The sequence below is a fragment of the Adelges cooleyi genome, unplaced genomic scaffold, assembly GCF_023614345.1.
Source record: "Adelges cooleyi isolate 19-005CV unplaced genomic scaffold, UGA_ACOO_1.1 ACOO_flye_CR_arks_rails_tigmint_CR_PRNA_68, whole genome shotgun sequence".
Lineage (NCBI taxonomy): Eukaryota > Metazoa > Arthropoda > Insecta > Hemiptera > Adelgidae > Adelges > Adelges cooleyi.
This window is the reverse complement of record NW_026096382.1, coordinates 3,153-19,705: the sequence shown is the minus strand read 5'-3', so window position 1 is coordinate 19,705 and position 16,553 is coordinate 3,153. Positions and strand designations below refer to the sequence as shown.

Here is a 16,553-nt window from a genome sequence, read left to right as displayed (position 1 = left end):
ACATATTCGTTGCCTGTATCAATACATTTAGATGATATTGTGTTGAACAACCGCATATTATGCTCGCGCTCTATAATAACACTGCTGGTGACGAGTATGATCCTATTAATATTAGTGTATGTCTTTCAGGTTTCATTGAATAGTTCGCCCTTGGGACCAGGCGGTGGCGAGAAATTAGAAACATCAAAGACATCAAACTCCTTGCCCAAAGTCGCTAAGAAAAACCGTATAAGAAATGTAAATACATAAAAACTACTTTGTACTTATACAAGCCAGGCACTAATGATTTCCAGGGTCTCTTTATTTTCATAATACATTTTCTTAGACCTATCTACACTGATACTGCAAGACTAATGTACACTAATACATTAGGTATTTGACAACAGTCGACATGAACTATATGATGCTAGTAATAATACTAATACTTATATGTGGATCTTTCAGCATTTTAGTAGAAGAAATTCAAATGAATTGCCCATAGCTATACTAAATGTTATGGTACTTGCTGACGTTGTGAAAGTACTAGAGGGTGTAAAATATAAGAGCATCAAAAATTGTTGTGAGTATTAAAAAAATTATTTTTCTCTAATAAGCAAAGCGAAAATAAGGGTATTAAAATGATCCAATTTCAATCAATTTTATCACTTTTTTTTAAAATAATTCCTGTAGACCTGTGACCTCTCCGCTTCCTCATTGCTTTGATTACATTATGCCTATACTCTACTGTACTAGTCCTCTCGGATAAAATCACTTTCAAATTAACGCTTTGATGCTCATTTGAAAATACAGAACCTTAATTTAAAACTTTCTAACTTTGCTGGTTTATACTGTGCTTGGTTTGGACCGTACTGGCTCGAAAATACTAACTACCGATTTGCATCGAAGCGCTTTTTCGAAAGTGATTTTATCACTTTCAGATTTAAAAATTCCTGTAAACCTGTGACCTCCCCGTCTGCACTATGCCCCAACCCAACTATGCAACGACCCCACTGTACTGGTTTTTTTTTTATTTGTAAATATTGCTTATACAAAAATCCTTAAAAACAGATCGCATACCAGATCCCCTTAGGTATATTTGGCAAGCAATTTTTTAAAATCATTATTCATATTTGAACGTTATCATCAAGTCCGTTTCCGCCAATGGTTGTTTTCGTATTTACGCCAACATATATTATTAGTTTAATACAATGACGAGAGATCAAACTTGAAATATTTTTTTGTATACAGATTCGAAAGCAAAACTAGACCCAGTGTTTATGACTCGGCTTATCGATGCCAGGAACGACATTCTTCGGGGATTAAAAGTAGGAAACTTAAAAGAAGAAGAAAAAAATGCACGTGCTGCTTTATTCTTTACAATAAAAACCAAATTATTTGAGAAGCTGGAGAATGAGAGCAAGGAGGAGTTATTTAATACTGAATATCCAAATGCCGACGTAGAAATAAACGAGGTCATCGATACGTTCATAAAGCACGTGAAACAATATTTATAAAACAAAAGTGTTGATGATGTGTAAATTGTAATACATTTGTTTTGTTTGATTGAAGTTTTATTGTTTATTTTTACATAATAAACTGTATATGAAAAATCCCTTGTTTTTATTTTTATTTGTATTTCCCGCCAATTGGATTTACTTTATTTGGTCAAAATAAACACGTTTTATCACCTATTGAAGATTTAAGGCCAATTTTTAATGTCGTCCCGCCGTTAACAAAAATAATGTCACACAAATTTTTATTTATTTGCAAAATATAATTACTAAAATATAATTACTACTAAAACATTTGAAATACACAACATATCTGGTCACAAATACAATATTATGTTCCTTTATCGACCTTAAACAAGTCATAACTGCAGATAAAGAAATATAGGACCCAGAAAACAAAAATACACTGTGCCTAGATTTTGTTAGATTGAAGTCGAATTTAAATTAAAGATTATAACTGAAAGGTTGTATTTTAAAAAAAAAAATTGTTTAATTATTAATTTGTAACATTACAAAAAATGTGTTTCTTCAACAAAATAAAAAGCTCGTTAAAAACATATTTATGTTTCCAAATGTGTATTTTGGCACAAAAACATGCGGTCTCAAGTTCATTTTTATAGCCAAAAAATATGTATTTAGGTCATGTTGATTGCTGTTTATGCGAATTGTTGTTGTTTTACCAAAAAAAAACGATTTTGAATGTCCATATGTGTTAACGCCATTACAAAGGCACAAACATGTTGTGGAAAATCTACTATGATAAACAAAAATGTAGGATACGTTATCGCTGAGATCTTTATGCAAACAGAAAAACCTGTGTATTATAGTAAATTTGTCAAAAAAAAATCTTTATATTCGCATGATATTATTAAATGTTAATATTATGCGAATATAAAATATATTATCAAAAAAAAATGTTCGCCGGAAATGTACTTTAGTGCGAGAGGCTGATAAAAAAATGAACTACTAATAAAATATCCTTAATACTATCCTTCTCTATTTCTTATTTTTGCATTCTATTCAAATGCAATACCATAGATTATCTGGCTATTGGGTTATGTTCATTATGTGTGATTAAAAATTACCGTCTGGTCGAATATATGATATCGCATAGTTTAATGTATATATTTTATAGTATATTTCTTTTTACACATTCGTTTCACAATTTTATATCTTAAGATTTAATAAAAGTAGCATCAACCGATACTTTTTATACATCTGTACTTTGAAATTCCTATCTCTATTTGCATAAGTTTCTGTATAGTTTCTAAGTAGCAAATATAATGTATGCAGTACAGTTAAAAAAGATTAAGTTGCATTGTTCAAATAGTCTTTAAATGCATGTTGTTATGATACTCCCCTTAAACTAAATCCTGACCACAACAATTGTTTTAATTATAGGTGAAATAAACCCTTGTGTCACGTCTAGGCTTCAGTTAGGTATACCAATAAAATCTATGGTCAATGATGAATACTTTTTTTGAGAGGTTTGGAGTTTTGACAATAGTAATAACTTGGCCACAGACTGTATGTATGATAAAGATGTTGGTTCAAGGTCGTCTGATTTTACATTATCACAAACTAGCCAATTGTGTTTTCAAGTACACTTGTGTAAGCTAAATATCAACTATATCTACCATATAAGAATACGTTTTATAAAACGTTACGCACGAAAATAAAATAATTTTACACAAATGTAATAAAATTACTTATCCTCTCTGAGACGATATACAAAAAATACATATTTTGTGTACATTAGCTAAGACTCATGTTTTCACGTTTTATACCTAGGTATACTTATTTAAAACACTGTTTCTAATGTTAGCATCGCTAAATTAATATGATAAATAATTGATTGACTGATAATCATTTCCAAAAAAATGTCTTTTATATATTTATAAAAATAAGCGGAAATGTAAAATATACCTAAATTGTTTTTATAATTTATAAGACATTTTTTTTTTACCTAAAGTTAAAATTGTTGGTTGTTAAAATATTTTTAGTTTATGACACATTAACGGCATTATAGCATTAGAGATTTATACAATTAATTAATCAGTAATAGCTTTTTTTTTTCAAGTTCTATCGATACATTTTTTTTTACATTTTATAAAGTTGTTTTCTACAATTTTTGTACAGCTTTATTATTGTATTTTATCACGCAAAAATGTTATGGTTTGTTGTTTATCGAAAACAAGTTATTTTTCTTAACCTTATTTTGTTTATTCAAATTTTTGAACTATGTTACAATAACTATGGCAAACAACAATTTTGTACGTTAAGATACATAATTATTGTTTTATATTGTCCCAATGTTAACATTTATAAATATTAAATTTGATTTGGATGTAAAGAACATGTATACCATACGATATGATGTTTTTAAGTATTGTTATTGGTGTGAATACAAAATTATTATTTACTACAATATGGTACTACCATACCATCAAATTTGGTATAAAAAAATATGTCCAAAAAAACCAATGATTTCAATAAAAACTGTATTTATAAAGTATACAATTTCTCTCAAGGTTAAAACTTTAAGGATTTCAACTTAGACTATATCTAAGAAAAGCATATTTATAAAATGCCGTTATTTTTTAATGCAGACCGGCCTATGTGCTTCTATATAACTTTAGGTGTATCGCATTCTTGTAAGTACAGCAGTACGCCCACCGGACAAAGTAGCGGAAAGTAGGGCGGGAACAATTGAGTCCGATTGGCTTAGAAGTTTGTTATCATCATAATAACATATTGAATAAAGCATATTTTTCTTAAGTAAACACAAAAGTATGACGTATGCGAAGAGCCGCCATTCTAAACAACAAAAGGCACCCCGAACAGTTAGTGGAACAGTCTTAGTGTGTTTTTGAGTTTCTTTGAGATAAGTTGATCTAGCATAAAAGTAAGCGATATTTGAAATTATTTTTTGTAAGACAATGGTATCGTAGGACAATGTTTTTCTTAAAATTTTTAAATTGTTTTTCTTATTGCCAACATAAAACATATATGTTTTATTTTTCCTAAAAAAAATTAAAATTTGGTAACGTTCAAATTTTACCATACTTCGCTTTGTATAAAATATCCAAATTTTTTAATTTTTTTGGGGATTTTTTAAAGCGATTACAACTTTGGAAAATTTTGTATCAGTTACCAAGGTTATTATAAATAAAAAAATGATTTTTTTTTTTATTTAGGCAATGATATTTTAAATTGCAACTGCTGTATTCATATTTTTTTTCGTTTCAATATTATGATTTTTTTATTGTTTTAGGTATTTAAAATGAAATTCAACGCGAGTGTTGCGCTGTTTGCAGTGTTTTTGTTCGGTGTTATTGTAAGTAAATATAGATTTTGGGCTAAATTACAGCTATTTCATTATTAATGTTTTTGTTTGATTTCCTCTCAATATTCTATTATACCTACCGCTATGTATTATATTTTTCGTACATAAAAAAAAAAAAACAAAAATAATAAAATCAATACTTTTTAATATTTTATTAAAGTTAAAACTTATAAGTGTGGATAAAATAATTTTTAAGTTTTCATTTAGTTAATACGTCATGACGTGTGGATAACTCTTAAAACAATGTTTGACTACTATTATATAGTATTGGCCCCTAGTACTAATAATGATATTAACTTAACCTAACCTACATATTCGTTAACTACTACAACTGACACATATTTATCTTTTTTTTCCCTCGAGAAATAGTTAAAATTTGGTAACGTTTACATTTTAACGTTCAAATTTTACCATATTTAACTTTTTTTTGTAGTTTCTAATGCACTATTAACTTTTAGACATTTTGTCAATTTATACTGGCCGATAAGATTAGAATAGTATTCGATTTTATCATTTAAAGCGAAGAAATTAAACTTTTACAATTAAATCCAATATGAGTGTTGCGCTATATGCAGTGTATTTGTTCGGTCTTATTGTAAGTAAATATAGATTTTTGACTACATTTTAACTATTTCTTTATTGATGTAGCTTGATCCTTTCCTCTCAATATTCGTATACCTAATTCCTAAGTATTTTTTTTTTCATTAAAAAAGTTCAAGTTTATTCAATCAGTATTTAGTTTTCATTTAGATAATGCGTCAACTTCTAAAAGACTTTTTAACTACCATTATAAAATATTGGCCACTTATAACAATAATGATATTAACTTAACCAAACCTACATATTCGTTGCCTGTATCAATGGATTTAGACGATATTGTGTTGAACAACCGCATAGGATCGCCCTCTATAATACTCCTGCTTGTGAAGCGTACCATACTACTAATATTAGTGTATGACTTTCAGGTGTCTTTGAATAGTTCGCCGATGGTACCAAGCGGTGGCGAGACATCAGGGACATCAGAGACATCAGACACCTTACCCATCTCTATACGCAACTACATATTGAATGTAAATACATAAAAACTAGTTTGTACTTAATTAGATCAAGCACTAATGATTTCCAGGGCCTCTTTAATTTCATAATACATTTTCTTTGATCTATCTTAAGTAAAACTGCAAGCCTAGTGTACTTTAATACATTGAGTATTTGACTAATATTAATACATGGGTCTTTCAGATTTTGATTTACAATAGACCAGGAGGATTGCCCACAAATGAACATGATTCTATAAAAGATATAGATTTTTCGAAAAATTTAGATAGTCTAAAAGATAATAGTTTTATATCAGACTGTGAGTATTTAAATAATTATTTTTCTCTTATGCACAAAACAAAATTGAGGGTATTAAAACGATAGAAATTTAAATTAAAAATAATGCACATATTGAAAAACACATTTGTAGTCAAACGTTTGTCTATTTTATCAATTTCCCAAACTTAAACTTTTAAATGTCTTTTTAAACTTTTAAACTTTGTGGAAATTAACGTAACAAAGAGCTGTCAGCCAGCATGAAAATGTTATACCGGGTAATTCTTTTTACGCCCTACACCAGTTTACTCATAAAGTAATTGCAAATTTGTAGTGTTTTTCTTTCAAAGTATTTTTGTCTATACTATATTAAAAAATGAGACATTATTTAAATTTTTATCCTTTCTAGTATTTGCTATAGCTTTATTAACTTATAAAATCTAAGGACCACGTATATATTTTATTAGCTTTAAAAATTAGGAACAATTTACTGAAAAGCTCTACTCTCCACCCTTCCTTAATTTTAAACTTTAATTATATCAAAACTGTTCATTCAAAACTGGTTATCGGCCAGTGAAAATGTTCAGCAAACTATTGTTAATTCGAAAAGTTTATAATATGTTTACGTTATCATTTAGGTTTCGAAATCTAATAAAGCTCAAGAAAATACTTAAAAGGTACAAATTTAAATAGGTATAATCGCATACAGTAATAAAGCATAAACAAACATGTGTCCAAAAAGAATAACTACAAAATTGCAATTATTTTAAGAGTAAACTAGTATAAGACTTTAAACAACCACCCGGTATTTAAAACACTTGTTGATTAAAGAAAAGCGGTTTTTTTCAAATAGACGTTTCAGACCAAAAAGCCAGACTACTTATAGTGGCCCGATTTGAATTCTGCAAAGATATACAGAAGATATAAAATTCACTGGAATCTTAACAAGGTTATGTAGAAAAGAGATTTTTTTATAAAATTGAATTTATTTAATTACAAGAAACCGGCATTTATGAATGAGATTTAGCTTTCTACATAACATAATAAAATAGCCGAAAAACTCAAATCTCTGCACAAGAATTGAAATTGGACCATCCTATGTAGTCTACATTTTGGCCTAGAATAAACCAAAGTTGCTTTAACAAAACTCCTTAAAAACAGACCGCATACAATCGCATAAATAAGTACATCTTTGGCAAACATTAAAAAAAATGTATATTCGAACGTTATCTTTAATTCCGTTTTTCACCAATGGTTGTTTTTCAATTAACGCCAACATATATTATTACAATATGTTGTCTATTAGTTTAATACGATGACCAGACAAAATCTGAATTGTTATTTGTATACAGATTTGAAATTCGGATTAGACCCTGAGTTTATTGCACGGGTTACCGAGGTCAAAGACCAAATTCATCTTGGAATAGCAGAAGGAAATTTAGTCAACAAAATTGATAAAGTACGTGCTAGTTTACTCGATATAACAAAAAAGAAAATAAATGAGAAGAATAGCAATAATGAATTAAAAACTGTAAAATATTATGCATGTAACGACGTACAACTAAATGAAGTCATCAATTATTTCATAGGCGACGTGAACAGTATCGATGATTTCTGTAAACTGTAATTCATTTGTTTTGTGCGATTGAAGCTTTATTGTTTATTTTTACACAATAAACTATATATTAAAAATCGTTGTTAATATTTTTATATATTTTTTTTTATTATTCAAAAGGCTTGACTGCAGGGTCGTTGGCGTATAGTTATAATATTTTAATTTTTCACGTTAAGTTAAACAATACACACTGCATATGTCCCGCCAGTTGCATTTACTTTATTTGTCTACATTGATAAAAATTTTCAAAAAGTATAATTATTATAATTTAAATCCAAAATAAATCATATTTGTATAGATATATTGCGCTTAATAACTTACTTAGTATCTGAAAAATCAGATATCGTCTAGACAATAAATAAACATTAAGCTTCACATTACAAAAAGTATTATAATATAATTAATATACGCCGGAAAAGACTTCTGAAAAATTTGAACTTACAAATTACAACTTTGAAAGTTGTATAGCTAGAAAAAATTAATTATATCTTCTTACATACTAAAATTAGTCGGCGTACTTAAAATGGTTACTAGATAGTTATGTGTGAAATATTGTCTATCCTTGCCTCCTTAATAAATAGCGCTTAGATTACTGTCTTGACACACGTAGTTTTTGTGATTTTATATATTATGCTCTTATTGCTAGATGATGACATATATATATAACGTATAAATATACAACGTGTGTGAGTGATGGAATGCAAAAATGTGTAAAAAAAATATAATGTCTGACAATTTTCATTTATTTGTTTAATGAACAGGTTTCATGTACTTGTAAACTATCCATCAATTTGTTGTAATTAAAACTAAATTTGAATCTTTTATCTTTTTTTCATCGAATCTGAATTGTAGGTAGTATGTTTCTTTTTAGACCTCTGTTTAATACAAGTCATAATTACAGACAGGGAAATATAGGACCCAGAATATAAAAGTACACTTTACCTAGAGTTTGTTAGATTAACGCCGATTATAAATCAAAAAGTGTAGCTGATGGGTTGTATTTTTATCAATTTTTTTTTTTATATAAATTTGTAACATTCCAAAAAAGTGTTTTTTCAACAAACAAAAACGCTCGTTGAAAAATAAATGTTTGTTTCAAAATGTGTATTTAGACACAAAAACATGCGGTCGCAGGTTCATTTTAACAGCAAAAAAAAAATAAGAATTTAGGTCATGGCGGTGCCGTTTATACAAATTATAGTTGGGTTACCGAAAATGATTTTGAATGCCCATATGTGTCAACGGCTTTACTAAGGCACATACATGTTGTGGAAAATACACTATGATAAACTAAAATGTAGGATACGTTATCGCAATGATCTTATGCGCGTAGAAAAACCTGTGAATTATCGTAAATTTGTAAAAAAAAACACATCGTTATATTGGCATGATAATATTAAATATTATTATTCTGCGAATGTAAAATAAATTTTCAAAAAAAATTGTACACCAAAGATGTAATAATTGCGAGAGGCTTTATTTTTTAATTCTGTATTAAAAAAGCTGTGATAGTCTGATAAAAAGAAGAACTACTAATAAAATATCCCCAATACTATCATTCTCTATTTCTTATTTTTGCATTCTATTCAAATGCGATACCATAGATTATCTGGCTATTGGGTTATGTTCATTATATGTGATAAAAAATTACCGTCTGGCCGAATATATGATATCGCATAGTTTAATGTATATATTTTATAGTATATTTCTTTTTAGACATTCGTTTAACTATTTTATATCTTAATATTTAAAAAATAGTAACATCAACCGATATTTTTTATTATCTGTACTTTGAAATTCCTATCTCTATTTGCATAAGTTTCTGTATAGTTTTTAAGTAGCAAATATAATGTATGCAGTACAGTTAAAAAAGATTAAGTTGCATTGTTCAAATAGTCTTTAAATGCATGTTGTTATGATACTCCCCTTAAACTAAATCCTGACCACAACAATTGTTTTAATTATAGGTGAAATAAACCCTTGTGTCACGTCTAGGCTTCAGTTAGGTATACCAATAAAATCTATGGTCAATAATGAATACTTTTTTTGAGAGGTTTGGAGTTTTGACAATAGTAATAACTTGGCCACAGACTGTATGTATGAAAAGATGTTGGTTCAAGGTCGTCTGATTTTACATTATCACAAACTAACCAATTGTGTTTTCAAGTACACTTGTGTAAGCTAAATATCAACTATATCTACCATATAAGAATACGTTTTATAAAACGTTACGCACGAAAATAAAATAATTTTACACAAATGTAATAAAATTACTTATCCTCTCTGAGACGATATAAAAAAAATACACATTTTGTGTACATTAGCTAAGACTCATGTTTTCATGTTTCATACATAGGTATACTTATTTAAAACACTGTCTCTAATGTTAGCATCGCTAAATTAATATGATAAATAATTGATTGACTGATAATCATTTCCAAAAAAATGTCTTTTATATATTTATAAGAATAAGCGGAAATGTAAAATATACTTAAATTGTTTTTATAATTTATAAGACATTTTTTTTTTACCTACAGTTAAAATTGTTGGTTGTTAAAATATTTTTAGTTTATGACACATTAACGGCATTATAGCATTAGAGATTTATACAATTAATTAATCAGTAATAGCTTTTTTTTTTCAAGTTCTATCGATACATTTTTTTTTACATTTTATAAAGTTGTTTTCTACAATTTTTGTACAGCTTTATTATTGTATTTTATCACGCAAAAATGTTATGGTTTGTTGTTTATCGAAAACAAGTTATTTTTCTTAACCTTATTTTGTTTATTCAAATGTTTGAACTATGTTACAATAACTATGGCAAACAACAATTTTGTACGTTAAGATACATAATTATTGTTTTATATTGTCCCAATGTTAACATTTATAAATATTAAATTTGATTTGGATGTAAAGAACATGTATACCATACGATATGATGTTTTTAAGTATTGTTATTGGTGTGAATACAAAATTATTATTTACTACAATATGGTACTACCATACCATCAAATTTGGTATAAAAAAATATGTCCAAAAAAACCAATGATTTCAATAAAAACTGTATTTATAAAGTATACAATTTCTCTCAAGGTTAAAACTTTAAGGATTTCAACTTAGACTATATCTAAGAAAAGCATATTTATAAAATGCCGTTATTTTTTAATGCAGACCGGCCTATGTGCTTCTATATAACTTTAGGTGTATCGCATTCTTGTAAGTACAGCAGTACGCCCACCGGACAAAGTAGCGGAAAGTAGGGCGGGAACAATTGAGTCCGATTGGCTTAGAAGTTTGTTATCATCATAATAACATATTGAATAAAGCATATTTTTCTTAAGTAAACACAAAAGTATGACGTATGCGAAGAACCGCAAATCTAACCAACAAAAGGCACCCCGAACAGTTAGTGGAACAGTCTTAGTGTGTTTTTGAGTTTCTTTGAGATAAGTTGATCTAGTATAAAAGTAAGCGATATTTGAAATTATTTTTTGTAAGACAATGGTATCGTAGGACAATGTTTTTCTTAAAATTTTTAAATTGTTTTTCTTATTGCCAACATAAAACATATATGTTTTATTTTTCCTAAAAAAAATTAAAATTTGGTAACGTTCAAATTTTACCATACTTCGCTTTGTATAAAATATCCAAATTTTTTAATTTTTTTGGGGATTTTTTAAAGCGATTACAACTTTGGAAAATTTTGTATCAGTTACCAAGGTTATTATAAATAAAAAAAATGATTTTTTTTTTTATTTAGGCAATGATATTTTAAATTGCAACTGCTATATTCATATTTTTTTTCGTTTCAATATTATTTTTTTATTGTTTTAGGTATTTAAAATGAAATTCAACGCGAGTGTTGCGCTGTTTGCAGTGTTTTTGTTCGGTGTTATTGTAAGTAAATATAGATTTTGGGCTAAATTACAGCTATTTCATTATTAATGGTTTTGTTTGATTTCCTCTCAATATTCTATTATACCTACCGCTATGTATTATATTTTTCGTATATAAAAAAAAAAAAACAAAAATAATAAAATCAATACTTTTTAATATTTTATTAAAGTTAAAACTTATAAGTGTGGATAAAATAATTTTTTAAGTTTTCATTTAGTTAATACGTCATGACGTGTGGATAACTCTTAAAAGAATGTTTGACTACTATTATATAGTATTGGCCCCTAGTACTAATAATGATATTAACTTAACCTAACCTACATATTCGTTAACTACTACAACTGACACATATTTATCTTTTTTTTCCCTCGAGAAATAGTTAAAATTTGGTAACGTTTACATTTTAACGTTCAAATTTTACCATATTTAACTTTTTTTTGTAGTTTCTAATGCACTATTAACTTTTAGACATTTTGTCAATTTATACTGGCCGATAAGATTAGAATAGTATTCGATTTTATCATTTAAAGCGAAGAAATTAAACTTTTACAATTAAATCCAATATGAGTGTTGCGCTATATGCAGTGTATTTGTTCGGTCTTATTGTAAGTAAATATAGATTTTGGACTACATTTTAACTATTTTATTATTAATGAAGTTTAATCCTTTTCTCTCAAAATTCTTTTACCTAATTCCTAAGTATTTTTTTTTTCATTAAAAAAGTTCAAGTTTATTCAATCAGTATTTAGTTTTCATTTATTTAATGCGTCAACTTCTCTAAAACTTTTTGACTATCATTATAAAATATTGGCCACTTGTACCAATAATGATATTAACTTAACCTAACCTACATATTCGTTGCCTGTATCAATGGATTTAGACGATATTGTGTTGAACAACCGCGTAAGATCGCGCTCTATTGTACTACTGCTTGTGAAGTGTACGATAATACTAATATTAGTGTATGTCTTTCAGGTGTCTTTGAATAGTTCGCCCATGGTACCAAGCGGTGGCGAAACATCAGGGACATCAGAAACATCAAACTCCTTGCCCGTAGCTATAAGAAACTATATATTGAGTGTAAATACATAAAAACTAGTTTTTACTTATTTAGGTCAAACACTAATGATTTCCATGGCCTCATTAATTTCATAATACATTTTCTTTGACCTATCTTAAGTAAAACTGCAAGCCTAGTGTACTTTAATACATTGAGTATTTGACGACAGTCGACAATAGCTGTATGTTATACTAGTAATAATACTAATACTAATATGTGGGTCTTTCAGGTTTTGACCTACAATAGACCAGGAGGAATACCCAAGAATGAATATAAATCCATAACAAATCCTGATTTTTTGACAAATTTAGATAGTCTAAAAGATAATAGTTTTATATCAGACTGTGAGTATTTAAATAATTATTTTTCTCTTATGTGCAAAGGAAAAATGAGGGTATTAAAACGATAGAAATTTAAATTAAAAATAATGCACTTATTGAAAAACACATTTGTTGTCAATGTTTGTTTATTTTAACAACTTTTAAAACACCTACTTATAAATGTCTTAAACTTTGTGGAAATTTGCCTAAAAAGAGCTGTCAAGCCACTCATAAAACAAAAATGTAGTTTTAATATTGAAAAAATGTCAAATTGTATTTATTAAATTACAAGAAATTGACATTTTTTTAATAAGATTCTTCTAACTACATATCTAATTAATATTTATTAGTTTATTACAATGACCAGACCAAACATGAAATATTATTTGTATACAGATTCGAAATTTCTATTAGACCCAGAGTTTATTGCACGGGTTACCGAGGCCCAAGACCAAATTCTTCTTGGATTAAAAAATGGAAATTCAGAAGACCAAGATAAAAAAGCATCGGATGCTTTACTCGATATAACAATAAAGAAAATAAATGAGAAGAAGGCCAAAAATGAATTAAAAACTTCAGAATTTTATGTAGATACCACTAATAAACTATACACCCTAATCAATATTTTCATAAATTACGTGAAACATGATTTATAAAACAAATGTATTGATGATTTGTAAATTATAATTCATTTATTTTGTTTGATTGAAGCTTTATTGTTTATTTTTACAAAATAAACTATATATTAAAAATCGTTGTTAATATTTCAATTTTTTTTTTTATTATTCAAAAGGCTTGACTCCAGGGTCGTTGGCGTACAGTTAATATTTTAATTTGTCACGTTTAGTTAAACAATACACACTGCATATGTCCCACCAATTAGATTTACTTTATTTGTCCAAAATAAATATTTACCAATTTCAAACGTTGTCTGGCCGTCAACAAAGAAAATAGATTAGTCTAAATTCTTCTTCTTATCTTTTATTAAATATAATACTACTCTATGTAACATGATAAAATAAAAAATGATTGAAAAACAAGCTGGAAATGAACGATGCGATCAAATATGTTTACAGAATTAAAATACGAAGTAGGCGTAATTTTATCAGGATTTTAGATCTAAATTGGTTTCTTGTGTCACCAAAATGGTTTTAACTCATAGAAAAAATTGTATACATTAAGAAACATTATAATACCCTGAAGCTTGACCTTAAATAAATTTGATATGGTCGACATTTACTAAAGCTTTTTTTTCTTAGATTTTGCCTGTATAAAACAACTTAAAAACCACCCACTTTCATTTCCCTTAACAGCAATTATTTCACAATTTAAGATTTAATATTGAATCTTATAATATCCGATGTTATAATAAAACATGGTCTAAATCTTTTGTATACATTTTGAACAGCTGTGGAAATTTTTGAAAATATGACCCTCGGCCCTTCCCCATTGATTCAAAATTTCAAAACGTTTAATTAATATAAATTAAATTCAAAATAAACAAAATTTTTCTAGATATATTGCGCTTAATAACTTACTTAGTATCTGAAATTGATTTCATTAATCAAACTTTCGCCATAACTCTGAGAGAAATAACTTTGAAAGTTATACAGCTAGAAAAAATGAATAACAATGGTTACAATATATTTGTGTCAAATATTGCTTAGCCATTTGCATAAAGATCACCAAATGACATTATCCTTCAATTTTGTGTGTCATAGTAAATTGTTTACAATATGTTTGTACCATAAACACATTTGGATACCTAAAATCGTTTTGGTAAAACAACAACAGTAGGCATAAACAGCACCGCAATGACCTAAACTCATCATAATTCTCGACCATTTATTTTTATGCCTAACAAATGTAATAAACACATTTGGAAACCAAAATATGTTTTTAAAGAAAGTATTTTTGAAAAAAAAATGTTCTCGTTAAGTTAAAAATGTATAATAAAAATATAAATTTATAACAAATACACCCCCTCGGTGAAACTCTTAAATTAAAATTCGTGGTTACCTAAAAAATCTAATATTTATTTTTATAGAAATGTACAATGTACATAGTATTGAGGACACTTTATTAGTAGCTAAATTTTTATCAGGCTATCACACAATATTGTGTGATAGCCTGAATTAAACCTAAAATTCCAACAAAAAAAAAATTATCGGCGTAGGTACATTTTTGGAAAATATATTTTTGAAAATAAGTCTCTCTAGATATATCATTAATTATAGAAAGTGTGATAAATGTCTATAAAAATAATTAGAAAAATTAAAATAAATAATTTGTATAACTCTTTATAGAATTCATAATATGTGATTAAAAATCACAAGTCTAGCCAAAAATATGATATCGCATGGTTTAATGTATATGCTTAATGAACAGGTTTATGTACTTGTACAATATCCACCAAATTGTTGTAAATAAAACTAAATTTCTGTCTTTTATCTTATTTACAACGAGTAGTAATTGTGTTATGTTTCTTTTTGGACCATTGTTCAACACAAGTTATAATTATTACAGACAGAAAATATAGGATCCAGAAAATAATAATACACTGTGCCTAGATTTTGTTAGAATAACCCCGAATCTAAATTAAAGAGTGTAACTGAAGGGTTGTATTTTTTATGAATTAGTATTTTTATTATACTTTTTAAACTTAATAACAAATTTGTTTTTTCAAAAAAAACTTCATTGAAAACATATTTTGGTGTCCAAATGTGTTTTTTTCCATTAGTTAGGCACAAAAAAATATGGTCGTGAATTCATTATGATGAATTTAGGTCATGGCGGTGCTGTTTATGCCAGTTGTATTTGCAAAAAGCGATTTTAAGTATGATGTGTTCCAGATGTGTTCATGGCACAAACATGTTATGGAAAAAATACTACGCCTAAGCCTGTGTATTGTAATAAATTTGTAAAAAACAAAAAACAATGATATTAAACATTATTATGCGAATATAAAAATGATTTTCAAAAAAATATTTGCGAAGGATGTACTTTAGTGCGAGCGGCTGTTTTTATTTAGAAATCCTGTATTAATAAAGGTTGTGATATTCTTAGAGAAAATTGCTATTAAAGTTACCTTCATAGTTAATGTAAAAACTATTTTAGATTTATTCAACCAGTACTGTCTACAACGAAAGCCTTAAAAACTAGTATATGGACATCCTATGAACTTCCCACATGCCATTTGGCACACAAGTCATAAATACAGACAGGGAAATATAGAACCCTAGATAATAGTAATTTTTTGTCATAACGTTGGGATTCAGTAGGAGGGATTCATTTTTATATCGTGGACTGCAAAATAAACTTAGGTGTAACTCTAGGTATGTTACATTCTTCTAAGTACCGCATTAGGTACTCTGACCAGACAAAGTGGTGGAAAGTAGGGCGTGAACAATTGAATCCGATTGGTCTAGAACATTGTTATCTTCGTAATATCTTGAATAAAGCATACTTTTTCTTAAGTAAACACAAAAACGCCAAGTATTACAGGTAATCT

The 16,553-nt window shown here is 27.6% G+C and overlaps 2 protein-coding genes across 2 annotated transcripts in view; both read left to right on the top strand.

Moving 5' to 3' along the window:
* Nucleotides 1-7,774, top strand: part of LOC126845140 (uncharacterized) — a 39,215-nt gene extending 31,441 nt beyond the window's left edge. The window contains exons 3-9 of the mRNA XM_050583704.1: nt 130-237; nt 445-559; nt 1,228-1,475; nt 4,765-4,827; nt 5,802-5,906; nt 6,076-6,190; nt 7,500-7,774. Coding sequence (XP_050439661.1) covers nt 130-237; nt 445-559; nt 1,228-1,475; nt 4,765-4,827; nt 5,802-5,906; nt 6,076-6,190; nt 7,500-7,774 — 1,029 coding nt within the window. The remainder of the gene's footprint in view (nt 1-129; nt 238-444; nt 560-1,227; nt 1,476-4,764; nt 4,828-5,801; nt 5,907-6,075; nt 6,191-7,499) is intronic.
* Nucleotides 7,775-11,200: 3,426 nt separating this feature from the next.
* Nucleotides 11,201-13,596, top strand: LOC126845139 (uncharacterized; the record flags this gene model as incomplete). The annotated part of the gene is made up of 5 exons (XM_050583703.1): nt 11,201-11,232; nt 11,600-11,662; nt 12,638-12,742; nt 12,952-13,066; nt 13,439-13,596. Coding segments are annotated over exons 2-5 (432 nt in total), but the record flags the coding sequence as incomplete, so codon positions are not given.
* Between the last annotated feature and the right edge of the window lie 2,957 nt (nt 13,597-16,553).